The sequence below is a fragment of the Pelmatolapia mariae genome, linkage group LG6, assembly GCF_036321145.2.
Source record: "Pelmatolapia mariae isolate MD_Pm_ZW linkage group LG6, Pm_UMD_F_2, whole genome shotgun sequence".
Lineage (NCBI taxonomy): Eukaryota > Metazoa > Chordata > Actinopteri > Cichliformes > Cichlidae > Pelmatolapia > Pelmatolapia mariae.
In genome coordinates, this window is record NC_086232.1 from 26870286 (window position 1) to 26882465 (window position 12180).

Consider the following 12180-nt stretch of genomic DNA (forward strand, 5'->3'; position numbering starts at 1 on the left):
AGTTTAATGTAAGAAAAAAAAAAAAGATGCGTCAGGCACAGAAATTGTTTTTATGGGTCAATTGATGTTTCTTCAAAATAAAAGCTTTTCAGTAACTGAGATTTACTAAAAAGACGCCCTGTATGGGAAATCATAGTTGTTACTCAAGTACTCAAGTCACGCGTCGTCCTCTGCTCTCTCTGTGTTGGTACACACTTTCCTCTCCACTGCTCACTTAACCTTTGAGATTAAACATGTGGTCGCACATCTGAGAAACTGTACACTTGCTAAAATATTAATGACACACAGCACACTGGTGAGACTTCTGAGCTGCCACAGTGAATCCCAATCATTCCTCAAAGGCAGCAGGCACGGGGCGATTCAGCTGATGGTGTCACTGGCTCTGCGGGATGAACTGAAACGTGACGTGTAGCACAGCCACATCATTTGCCCATGGTTTTGTTAAAGGCTACTACTGTCTTTTAGGATATCACAGCACTTAAAAAAAGCAAAAAACCCTTAAATTTACAACATGCCACAATGTGAGCAGATATTACTTTTCACAGAAACACTGAAGAGTAGAAAGTCTGATCATCTTAAAAACTGAAACAGTTGGAGGATGAAACGAGCAGTTGTTTAAAGAGTCCAGCACGGTTTGTATATCCTAGCTCTTATGGCCTACGCTAGAGGTTAAAGAACTACCACAAAGCCATACCTGTGCAGCTTCCTCTCTCCTCTGTCCTCCAGATGCATTTTAGGAATGAGACATCCTTAAACACGGCACACTTGAGACAGATTTCCGGGGAAGACAGAGGAGACGAGGAGTAACAAATTAGAGAAACCCATACGTGCCCATGCTACAGTATTGCTTGGCCTGTTGGTGCTGTGGGCAAACTGATATACATAATCACAGGGAGAACAGTAAAAACAATAAGCGATGTTGTTCATATGCTAAAAATGGTTTTTAGCCTGTTGCTAGGTGGTTGCTCAACATGCATAATTCAGATTTTGTGGATATAAATAAGAAGTTATAAAATTAGCTTTAATTTCATAAGGCGTTATAGGAATGTAAAGCAGTCATTTGAGCCTCTTGCTAGGTGGTTGCTAGGCAATACGAGGACCTAATAATACCTGACATAGATGAGAACCTTCAGAGGCCTTCAAGATGTACCTTTGTGCCAAGTTTGGTGGCCCAACTCCTGATTGTGTGGGAGGAATTCACAGATAATGACAAACCCCTTCATCCAGTTTCACCTGTGTGACTTTAATATGGCCACAGACTATTGCTGTGCTTGGGACAATTATCAAGCTATGGAATAGTTTAATAATAGTTTAAGAGCTCCAATGTGGTATAATGTGTTTGAAACTGCCTCTGCTTGGAGTATGTGGTGCATGCTCCAGGCAGCGCAATAGAAGAATGAACTCAAACCTCTGATGCCCTCATGTTAGTGAGTGCAGAGCCTGAGGCAGAAAGCCTGAGTAAACAGACAGAGATGGCAGCGATGGCAAAATTATGTTTTCTCATTTAAATCAACAGCATCACTACCTTTTAAAATGCTTTAAATAATTCATGAGTCCGCTAAGACGACCAGCCGAGTGAGTTTTAAGCACCAAAGTTAAACCTGTGTAAATAGTACAGTATAAATACAGGATTAGCAGTAGAGTCAGTGTGACGTGACTCGAGGAGTAACTGGTCTGTTATAACTTCGAGGTCTGGCCATTAGTTGGTGTAGCAGAGCGTGAGAGGACTTTGGTCTGCAGGAAGTCCGACACAACTGGAGCGACGATGTCAGGCTTATTCAGGTGGATGTGATGATCACCTGGAACAGTCACCACGGCATGCTGAAAACACAGAGATGAGACCAGTCACGATGGTGAATAAAGCAGGCTTTCGACATGGAATAAAGAACTTTCCGGCCACTTGAGCCGCAGACTGCGAAGCACAGAAAGATCGAATAAGGAAGTAAAATGGACTAAACTGTCATTCCTGTTAATGCCCAGCAGGGGGCGAGTTCTCTGATCGCAAAAACTGACCCTAGTTCTCTTTTTATTTCTGAAATCACTAAACATTTTTATGGTGAGTTTAAGGTCTCAATCACTACTAAATCCACCAAATGAGAAACCTCAGAAGTTCATTTCCCACTGTTGCACAACATTTCAAGTAAACCCACTGGTGAACCTTGAATATGGCACAGCTAATCAGGTTTGAGCGTGCCTTTGGTTTCATATAAACAAGAATACTGCGCCAAAATGCTCAAGTCAAGAATTCAAAATGGAAACCAATGGCATAATGGCTACATCCATCTTTTTATGTAGTTTAGGTCATGAACTTAGACTAAATCTGAAAAGTCTTTCAACGTTCTTTAGTTCAGTGCGGTTTGTAGACATTTATTTATGCACAGCTCTCCTTAGATCACATTGCAGTCGGGCTGATGTCTGGACTTTGACTGGCCGATTGCAACAACTTGATTCTTTTCTTTTTCAGTCATTCTGTTTTCTGCTGTGCTCGGGATGATTGTCCCGTTTCATGGTATTATTTTAGCCAAGCTTTAGCTGTCTAACAGATCGCCTCGTATCTGACTCCAGAATTCTCTAGTATACAGAGAAGATTGTGGTTGACTCAATGACTGCAAGGTGCTTGGGACCTGTGACTGCAAAACAAGCCCAAATCATTACTCTTCCTCCTCCGTGCTTCACTGTTGGTATGAAACATTTGTGCTGATGTGTTGTGTTTAGCGTTGTGGTCAAACATCTCCACTTTAGTTCCGGAAGTCATGTGATTTGTTCAGCACCTCTGCAAACCTAAAATGTGCTGCCATATTCTTTTTACTGAGAAGAGGTATCCATACTTGTTCAGTCTTTTTTTCTTATTGCGCCATCACAAAGTTTAACATTTAACATGCTAACTAAGTCCGAGATGCATTGTGTTAACACACACTTGTTCCAGCTTCTGATTCTATAGAGTTGATCACAGTTACTGATTATCAATTAATCAACTGCATTACGTTAGCAGCACTTGACTGCTACTTACCCTCATGGCTCCTATGAAAAGCCATTTTAAATGACTGTGTGTTAAACTTGTAAACATGAAGTCCTCCATGTTTACAGCAGCATCGTAAGTCATTTGGAATATTTTTGGGCGCTTAATGAATGCAAGTCCTACGTTCCCTCTCACATCTCTACTTTAATCTCTACAAACACCTGAGGGAAAGAGCTGAACGCTCCACTGTGCTCACCACATGCCACGCTTATCTTTTGTTGCTCAGTGAAAATCTGACTGGGAAAGAAACCCACTCAGTGGGGACGATTGGTGAAAACGCATCCTCTGCTCTCCCTCATCAGCAGCACTTGACCAAGTTCCTGTATGTAGGTCAGTGTTGAGATTCACGGCTATATAAATTTCTGCTGCTCCTGAGACACTGAGCTCATACTGCACTGCTACTCTAGCATCCGTGCAGCTGTCTGTCTGCTAGGCACAATTATGCGCAGGCTTAACAGCTAAAAATAAACACGGAGATGCAAACATACCTGCTTTCCACAAACAGACTGTTAGGCGCACTCACATTTTTGTCCCTGTAGGCCTGAAGAAGTGCTGATGTAAATTTCTTTTGCTCGTCTTCAGCAAATATTTTCTCCAAGCCACTTTCTGCTCTGTAAAGACAAAAAAAATTTGCAAATCTATTTAGTCTCTTATTTTTTTCCCTCACACGCAATAAGAGAACGAGAGGCAGGAGACCATCTTACAGAACAACTAGGATAGAGGCCGTTATCCTCGAATGCAGCTCCAGACTCTGCTCCAAACTGATGCGTGCTATGTTTTTCTGAAATTGAGAAACATTGTGCACGTTTATACCATCTGCTGCAAATGACAGCTTGGGTAGAAATGATCAGGGGAAACCTACCAGATTAACACGAAAGTCTCTGGAGAACACAACTCCTGCAAGGGAAAGAGAAGTTACACTTCAAACATAAGGGGAAAAAGAAATATAGAGATGAGTCTTGAGAGAACATAAAAGGTAAACGAGAGGCAGATAAACACGCACCTCCCTCAACCTGAACCAGACCTCGCTCCAGAAGGATTTTCGCAGAGCGTTCAGAAAGAGTTTGGTTTACAGACATCAACCTGAAGGTTCAAAAACAAAGTTAGCGCATGAGTGAACTCCTTTAAAACTGCAGATAAGGGAAGGTGCTTTACCTTTCTACTGCCTTCTCGTAAGTGTACACTCTCTTCTTCTCCTCCATCGTTTTTTCAAACAGAAGTATCTCTTCAAACCCCTGCCTGATCACTTTGGGCATTTCCTTCTGCGAGGGAGCAGAGATAAATAAGGACAGCAACTGAAAACGACTCACAAGGGTGAATTGTACAGGAATAATATGGAGACATGCAATATGCAATAATATAATGTAAAGCCTTAGCCCAGGCCTAAAGGTCAAAACCGCGCCAGACTCAATTACACTGGTGGCCGAAAGTGTTTCTTAAATGCAACGCTTTTCAAAATGTCAAACCGCCTACAGCATTTTTCATTTTCTCACAATCCAGACTTCATCAGACACTGTCACAAAGTCATGAAGCCCCGAAGTGTAAATCAAACTATAATTAGCTAGAGGTCACCAGAGAGGTGTTTCTCTCTGAGGGGGGCTTCTCGTCACTGCAAATTATATGCTCTCAGAAACAGAGCACCTCCTCTACTTTCCACCTACACCTCAACGTGTTCAGGAGAAAAACTTAATTTAGATGAAGTTGCTAGACAACAGCAGCCTTTTTGCATACTATAAAAGAAGCTGTCACATTAAAGTTCATCAAAAATAAATAAATAAATAAATAGTTGTCCACTTTTGAAAGCGTCACCTGGGTCATCTTTCTGTTTGCTGGAAAAGAAACATCGGAGTAACTCAAACAACTCTTATTTCACCCATAACAGCCATTTTTAGCTGTAACTAAGAAGTTTCTCTGGAAAATTTAAATAATAGCAGGCTGGATGAGATAATACAAACACAGTGAGAGGCCTAAGGATGCTTAAAAATCACACTTCACTCAGGAAGAAGTAATCAGAGACACGTCAGCGTTATAATTTCCCCCTTCATGGGTACACATGATGCACAAGAGGGTGTAAATGAACCTCTGATGGGAATTGTATTTATGGTGACAAACAGTGCTGCGGAGTCTTGCAATACCCTTTATTTCTTTATATTTTGTTTCCAAGGAGCCAGATTTTCTTGTAATGTTTTAAAGTGGTCTTGAAAAGCAGTTCTCCTGACTCCAAATTACACAAAAACTGGAAAAATCAGTGACATGTAGCGATGAATTAGAGAATTCAATAGTTTTGGTTCCAGTTGTTGTCAGTATAAACGGAGGAGGAACAACACTGACTATCTAGGCTGTCTAGAGCCATCTGCAAAACACAGTGGAAGCTCTGCCCTGGTTTGGAGCTGCATTTCAGCCTGTGGGGTTGGAGATCTTGTCAAATTGATGGAATTGTAAAAACAAAAACATATGGTCAGATTTTGATCCACCCCATCTGACTGGTAACAGTTTCATTTTTCAGTATGACAATGCTTCCAAACACACCGTCAATGCTGTAAAATGAAATGACGGGCGACTCAAGACTTTTGCACGGCACTGTATTGCTACTTTAACGATAACATTATTGCAGTCACGCAGGCTTCCCAGTCACATTTGAACCAAAGCTTCCACAGGTTGTGTAGAAAAGGTTTGACCATTTTTCTGATATGTAGTTTTACTTAACTAGAATAATCTACAGAGCCAGGTCTGCCTTGATGCCCCAAGAGCAACCCACATTTCATGAGGACTGGAAATCAATTATTATGCAGCATTTCTAGAAGAAGCTGGAAAGAAAATCATGGTGGACAGAACAGACTTTTTCCCCCCACAGCAGACATCTCGTTTTGGGGAGAAATAATCATTGATAACCAGTGTACCAGTGATGGCTGCACTCCTGCATTTTTTGGATGCTGGTTAGCCATCATGGCTCACTGGGACACCTGCTAGAACCGTAACACCGCTACACCTGTTCTCCCCCCACTGAGCTACTAGTGGCCTGCACTGGCAAAGGCACACCAGAGGACAGGCCAATATTTCAAGGCATATTATTTGTGGAAAACAATAAATCACACACAGCTACTGTTCAGTTGCATACTAAAACAATGCCACAGTGGCCCCAGGCTCTGGTCTACCACAGGATCCAAGGGACTGAGTTCTGAGTGAGCTTGAAAGATGCTATATGTGTATATATAGTATAACCTGACAGTCCAATGATGCAAGAGTCAACTTTTTAATTCTTTCAATGTACCACTACATAGGTTGGGATGGTGGTGGGGGGTGTACAGGGTTAACCGTATACTGGGTGAGTCAGAGAATGTGTGGGTATCATCTGCTGCTGTATTGTTGAATAATGTTTCCTATGAAAGCAGATGTGGAGTAAGAAAGGAAAAAAAGAAAAGAAATAAGTACCTGGTCTGTAGGTAAAAATCCGTAGGAGTCCAGCAGCACAATGGCATCCACCATCTCCGGATACAGAGCGCTGAACTGCAGAAGACGCCACATGGACAATGATGCCACCCAATAAAGCACAGCACTCTCAAATGTGTCTTAATAGTAAGTCACCTACCATTCCTGCAACGTTACCACCTGAAATACAAAGAGGTGGACAGAGAAATAAAATAAACGTGCGCTTTTAAACATACGTTTTAAAGCTTGAATTCTTTATACAGCTGCACTCACCCATGCTGTGGCCTATAATGGAGAATTTGCTCCACTGCAGAGCTGTGGGAGTAATTTCACACATCATCAACCAGGTTCAGTATCTCATCACAGAACACAGACCATTTTTAGCTCAAAGAAATCCTCACTGCTGTGATTCAGCTGTCAGAAAGATGCATGGCAGCTCTGGCAATATGCTTGAAATTAATAACATTCATTAAAGGGCCTTTTTTTCTAGATCCATAAACTGCATATTAAATTATGTCACATGTATATTCATATTAAAATCATCGCATTTTCAGCTGCAGTGTATGCTCGACCTCAGAGTTCAGAGTTTGCCCACTTATAAAAAAACCCCCCAAAAAAAACAAAACTGTCAAAGCTCACAAAGCATCCTGTGAAAAGGCCACAGATGCTTTTATATTCATATATTTTACATTCCCTCTGATCCACAGCGAAGGCTGAGTATTATGACACTCTGTTATGGATGATGCGGCAACTCATCACTGCCTATGAGCACAGCGTGAGTGGGTGAAACTTCAACAGTGGGGCTGCTTCAGTCCTCTGTGACGGGCCGTAGCTGTGATCGTGACTGCAGGATGGCTGAGCTTTGGCGTAACACCCACATCAGCTAGTTGGTGGTACTCCAAGTATAGATAACTATGTGACAGGCGCATTTATCTACACACCAAGCCACCACGGCTGTACTAAGTTTGGGTGAAGCCACATTAGGTGATCACAGCGTGTAAGTTTGATTAAACTAGGAGGAGTAGCCATGACTTGTAGAGAAATGATAGGTCAGTTAACACAAGACAGCTCTTTCATACACTGTGCCTTTTTTATGGAAATGGATCAAACTGGCTTGCATCATGTCAAACATGTTGATGGAAAACAGCAACTTCTGTTCCACACGGGTGGCCTTTAAACCTTTTGTTTTATACTGTAATAAAAATATTTGAAATTTACCACAAAAATCCCACTGTGTGTTTTGATTATGTGTCTCATATAACCAAAAAACACACAGTGAATCATCCTTCAGCCACAGCAGCCCCCGGCTCTAGAACAGTCCGAGTCCAGGATGTGATTTCAGCACACATCATTTACTGGCCTTCATTTACATTTTCAGCTTTTTATCCCTTGCTCTTTAAACCTCATTGTTTTCCTCCTTCTAATTCGAAAGCTTTACCAAGATTTTTACAGATTTATTTACAGAAACTTTTTTTCCAAAACGCAATTTTTTGTTCTGGGCTACAAGCCTGCTTCAAGTGCAAACTAAAACAATAATCATTTACATTTAAATTAACAATAACTATAACTAAAGTTTGCAGTAGTGCCCAGTTATACTGCAGCCACACTGCCTCCCGAACACCTGCGGTGTATTTATTACACACCTGTCATCACAGGCTCAGGCTTAATGCTAGCTCATGTTAACAGGACCAGTGAAGAATAGTTACTGTGCAGTCATGAATACATAAATAGCATCATAGCCTGAGCATCAGACACATCCGCATCTTCAGCCAGCAGCTGTGCTGGCTGCAGGGGCTGTATACTGCTGCAGCTTGCCTTTGAGAGCAGTAACGAGCAATAAATATGTCATGTTAGCTGTCACAACATTTCTCCCAGAGTTTCTCTCAACCTAATGGACCAAAGTGATTCCCATGGATATGAGGGAATGCAACTAAGTGTACAGTTAAAGACCTCTTAGGATTATAAATGTGGGGTGCAGAAGTTTATGGAAGCATAACATGTAAGTTTCAGCCAAAACTCGATGATCACAAACTGCAATCCTGGAACAAACACTGATGTCTCTGATGGGATTTAAAGGCTTAACTGCAACTGTCCTCGAACTCACACACCATCAACAACTCTGCGTACATCCATCACGTAGGAAGGAAAGGCGTACAGAACTCCAGGAGGACGGTGCGACGAGCGACCGTGACCTGCCAGGTCCACTGCCACATATCGGCACTCTGAATGGAGACACAGGGAGAAGACAAACTAAAAATCGCTTTCAGGTTAATAAAGACACAAAGCTAGGAAAACACTCCTAATCAGTCAGCTACCATTGTAAAATCTGGGTAAAGTGCTGTGGTAATTATGTCATCATCAGATCCAGTCTTTTTGGATGGGATGCAGCTGTTCCAGCAGCTGAGCAGCAGCACCTGTATGCACAAGCTGTACACTCAAATTAACCGAACGCCACACACCTGAGTGAGCTGAGCAGCAGAATCCGCTGATTTTAAGAATTATTGCCCAAGGGGTTCAATTTTTGGCACTGAGATTTCTACAGTGGGAGCCACTGGAGATGGTCAATGTGCATTGCACAAAACACTTACCTTTTGGCAGGAGGGGAACGAGCGTGTTGAATGTACCGCAGTTGTCAGCCCAGCCGTGCAGGCACAGCACAGGATGTCCGTGGTCAGGACCCCAGACTTTACCTCGGATCTCCCCCCACGGGACTGCCACGGAGAGCTCTGAAACTGGACACAGCGCACTCTGGTTTAACAAGACTTGCAACATCTGTCTGGTTTAGTTTCTGATCATGTGACCAACTATAAGTCACACTGTAAGAGGCTGAAAATGAGCTGATCTGATTAGTTGATGTGAAGAAAACGATCATTTAAAAAAAAAACTTTTCCTGGTGGACATGTGGGTAAGATATGTCTCCTCACGCCTTAACTCACCTTTGTTTGGAGGCGGGGCTTAGCTTTGTGGTCACAGCTTTTGTTTGACTAATCGCAGATACCTGTGTCTAACTTGCTCAATTAACCGAACAGGAATAAAAGCCGAGCTCAGCTCATTGGTACCCTGTCTTGAAGGAAGGTGAGAGCTTCTTTACTGATTCAGGAATATTGTGTTTACCTTCCTTGAGTTAATACGTTTAACTCATTTTTTTTAATTTACCTGTGTTAAGATGGTTATGTGACTCTTTAGTGTGTCTCTCTGTGTGTTTTCAGGAAAGTTTCTTAAATGCCAACCTTACCACAGGTGGGAGTGACTTGACTAAATTCTAGATCCATAAAACTTTGGGAAAGTTCTCAATGAGTGCAAAGTAAAGTAAGCCAAAACATGAGCATTTGCCTTTCTATCTCTGCAAGTTTATTACTTTTCTCTAAACTTAATATGGGGTCTGAGCCAATGTTCCCTCTAATTTTTCATGTGTCTGAGTGAACACACAAACTCCCTGAGCGGTCCCTTGGACCACTGTGAGCGACATCAGACGTGTGCACTGTGGTCACGCCAGCATCAAATCCATCCAAGTTACATGGTTTATTAAAATAATCAAATTGCAGCATTTACATTTATGTTAGACTACTTTTAAACTGCTTTAGCCCACTTACAATGAAAATTAAAAAAAATCTGACCTGTGTAGTATGTTAACACTATTGGAAGTAAAAATAACTTGAACTCCAGTTTTGAAAATACAACTTTCTTTTGTTTTCTTTTCTTTCTTTCTTTCTTTTTTTTTTTAAATAAAGCTCTGACTTGTATTATGAGTCTGTGGTCTGGGAGAGGGTCCTGTAACTCTGTCTGCAAAATACAGTATATAATGACCAATGTTGGGCAATTAATTATATAGTTACTTCTTCAAAAAAGTAACTGAGTTATGCAAACAACGTTTTTTTGCAGCTGTTTACCTAAAAATGCAGCCAAGGCGTTTTTTAAAATAAACATTTCAAACTATTTACAGAACAATCAGCTGTTCTGTGTCAAATTTGATGCCACACAAATTATTTTTGCCACTCCAAAAAATAATTTCTGTCCACTATGAGATAAAGGAGAACAACAGCCTGATACCTGCAGGCCTGACAACAGGAGATGTATCACTCCTGTAACACCTGTAACATTCAGCAGTCGCCTCATTGTTCTGACACACACAACAAAACTATTGACTACACTACACACTAACTACACAAGATTTGCGCTAAACGTCGCAAATCTCTCACGTCTCAAAACACCGCCGTCACCCCTAAAACTTCCCCCTTCCTAAACAACTAAATGCCATGTTGCTATCATTTTTTGATTGGTCGACATGGTACATTTTTCCACCAATAGGAAAGGATGGGATTTTTTTTGGTATTGTTTTTGCTCACAGGCGGAGAGTGCTTTCGAGCGTTTTCCTTATAAAACGCTGTTTTTACCCTTTCTTCCCGCAGTAAATATAAACAACGATAGTATTCAGGAAGAAAACCAAACATTGCAAATATTTTTATCATAACTCTGGTTTTACGTGGCCTATCAACACAATTTAAAAACTGGTATAAAGTCCACACTTTTTCCGTCAATTGTTCTGTCTGTCCTGCTCACATCTCCAATGGTTGTACACGTTGTCATTAACGTGGCTTCACTCCACATCAGCCACGCCGCTTTGCTAGCTAAACCACCGGTGTCGGCACATAAGGACGCTGTCATAGCCTGTCGACCTTGATTAGCTGCGTATATACGAATGTGAATCGCATTATTGGCTGGACTATGGGATAAGGTGGCATCGTTCTAATCCCATACGGGAGCAGCCAGTCACTTACTGACTAACACTGCAAAACAGAATTGTTAAAGTATTAATTTTAATTTCAATTCAGGTTAGAATTTTTTTTCTGTGCTTAGAGGGAACATTGGTCGGAGCCCTGTTCAGCTGCGTGTCTCCACTAGGTCACATCTTTAGAAAACGGTGCAAAGCTGGTAATATGTCTTCAACATGCCACTGAAAGTGGCAGGGATGTCAAACTTCAGTTAATGGGCCACAAATGATTCAATCTGCTCTAAAATCTCAATACAGCTAAGTTAAATATTCATAAATCTAGTTATAAAATGGGTAACAGCTTAAGACTTTTTTTTTGCCTCTAAAAGGATACTATTGAAACACCTTGTCCAAGTCCCAACTTTAACTTCGCATACAATGTCATAACTATGTAGTAATGCTGGCCTCGCCTCACTAGGAGGAGCTGAACATCTTACTGAAACTAAAGCTATTTGAGACTTCATAGCAGTTTTCAGACTTGCAAAGCCAGCCAGTGAGCCGGACTGGACCCTTCAGTGGGCTGGTGCTGGACCCCAGGCCTCATGTTTGACACACGTTATTCCTACAGTTAACAATACTTTAAAAATCACATGTTCAATGAGGCAATAACCTTTGCTCCACAAACCTGTTGGCTGTCCAGATATTTTTATTAAGTCTGTGAATGACATTATCGCTCATGTTGGCACTGTAAGACGGCGAATGTGCTTTAATTGTGGACGAAGTCGCTACTTTGCAAACACTATTTTTCTTTCCCCCACTTAGGACTGATTTAAAACGAGCACGAGCCTCGCCGGTTACCTGCTTGTTTCATCGTGCTGGATGTCACGTATCTGACGCCTTTCAAAGCCTGCATCATCTTTGCGCCTGAAAACACTGTAAATAAAACCTGACAACTTTTTTTCTTAAACAAACGTGTAAACTGCTTCACTCTACTTCGGCCTCTTTGACGCTCACCGCTGTC

At 41.6% G+C, this 12180-nt stretch overlaps 1 protein-coding gene across 1 annotated transcript; it reads right to left on the reverse strand.

Annotated features, from left to right (window-relative positions):
- Positions 1–12180, reverse strand: LOC134628609 (serine hydrolase-like protein). Its single transcript, XM_063475327.1, has 12 exons — positions 12018–12180; positions 9037–9180; positions 8557–8670; positions 6722–6763; positions 6609–6628; positions 6452–6526; positions 4175–4281; positions 4023–4102; positions 3882–3916; positions 3724–3800; positions 3543–3630; positions 1–1821 (listed from the first exon to the last, which is right to left on the reverse strand). The coding sequence occupies exons 1-12, from the start codon at positions 12073–12075 to the stop codon at positions 1678–1680; spliced, it is 984 nt and encodes a 327-aa protein (XP_063331397.1). The 5' UTR covers positions 12076–12180; the 3' UTR covers positions 1–1677.

Bases quoted from the DNA above. Each gene is read 5' to 3' on its own strand.
- LOC134628609 (XM_063475327.1), bottom strand. From the start codon at position 12,075: ATGATGCAGGCTTTGAAAGGCGTCAGATACGTGACATCCAGCACGATG. The intron at 6,764-8,556 runs GTGTGTGAGTTC...TTACTCCCACAG, and splicing joins TGTACGCAGAGTTGTTGATG to CTCTGCAGTGGAGCAAATTC. The intron at 3,801-3,881 runs GTAGGTTTCCCC...TCTCAATTTCAG, and splicing joins GAGACTTTCGTGTTAATCTG to AAAAACATAGCACGCATCAG.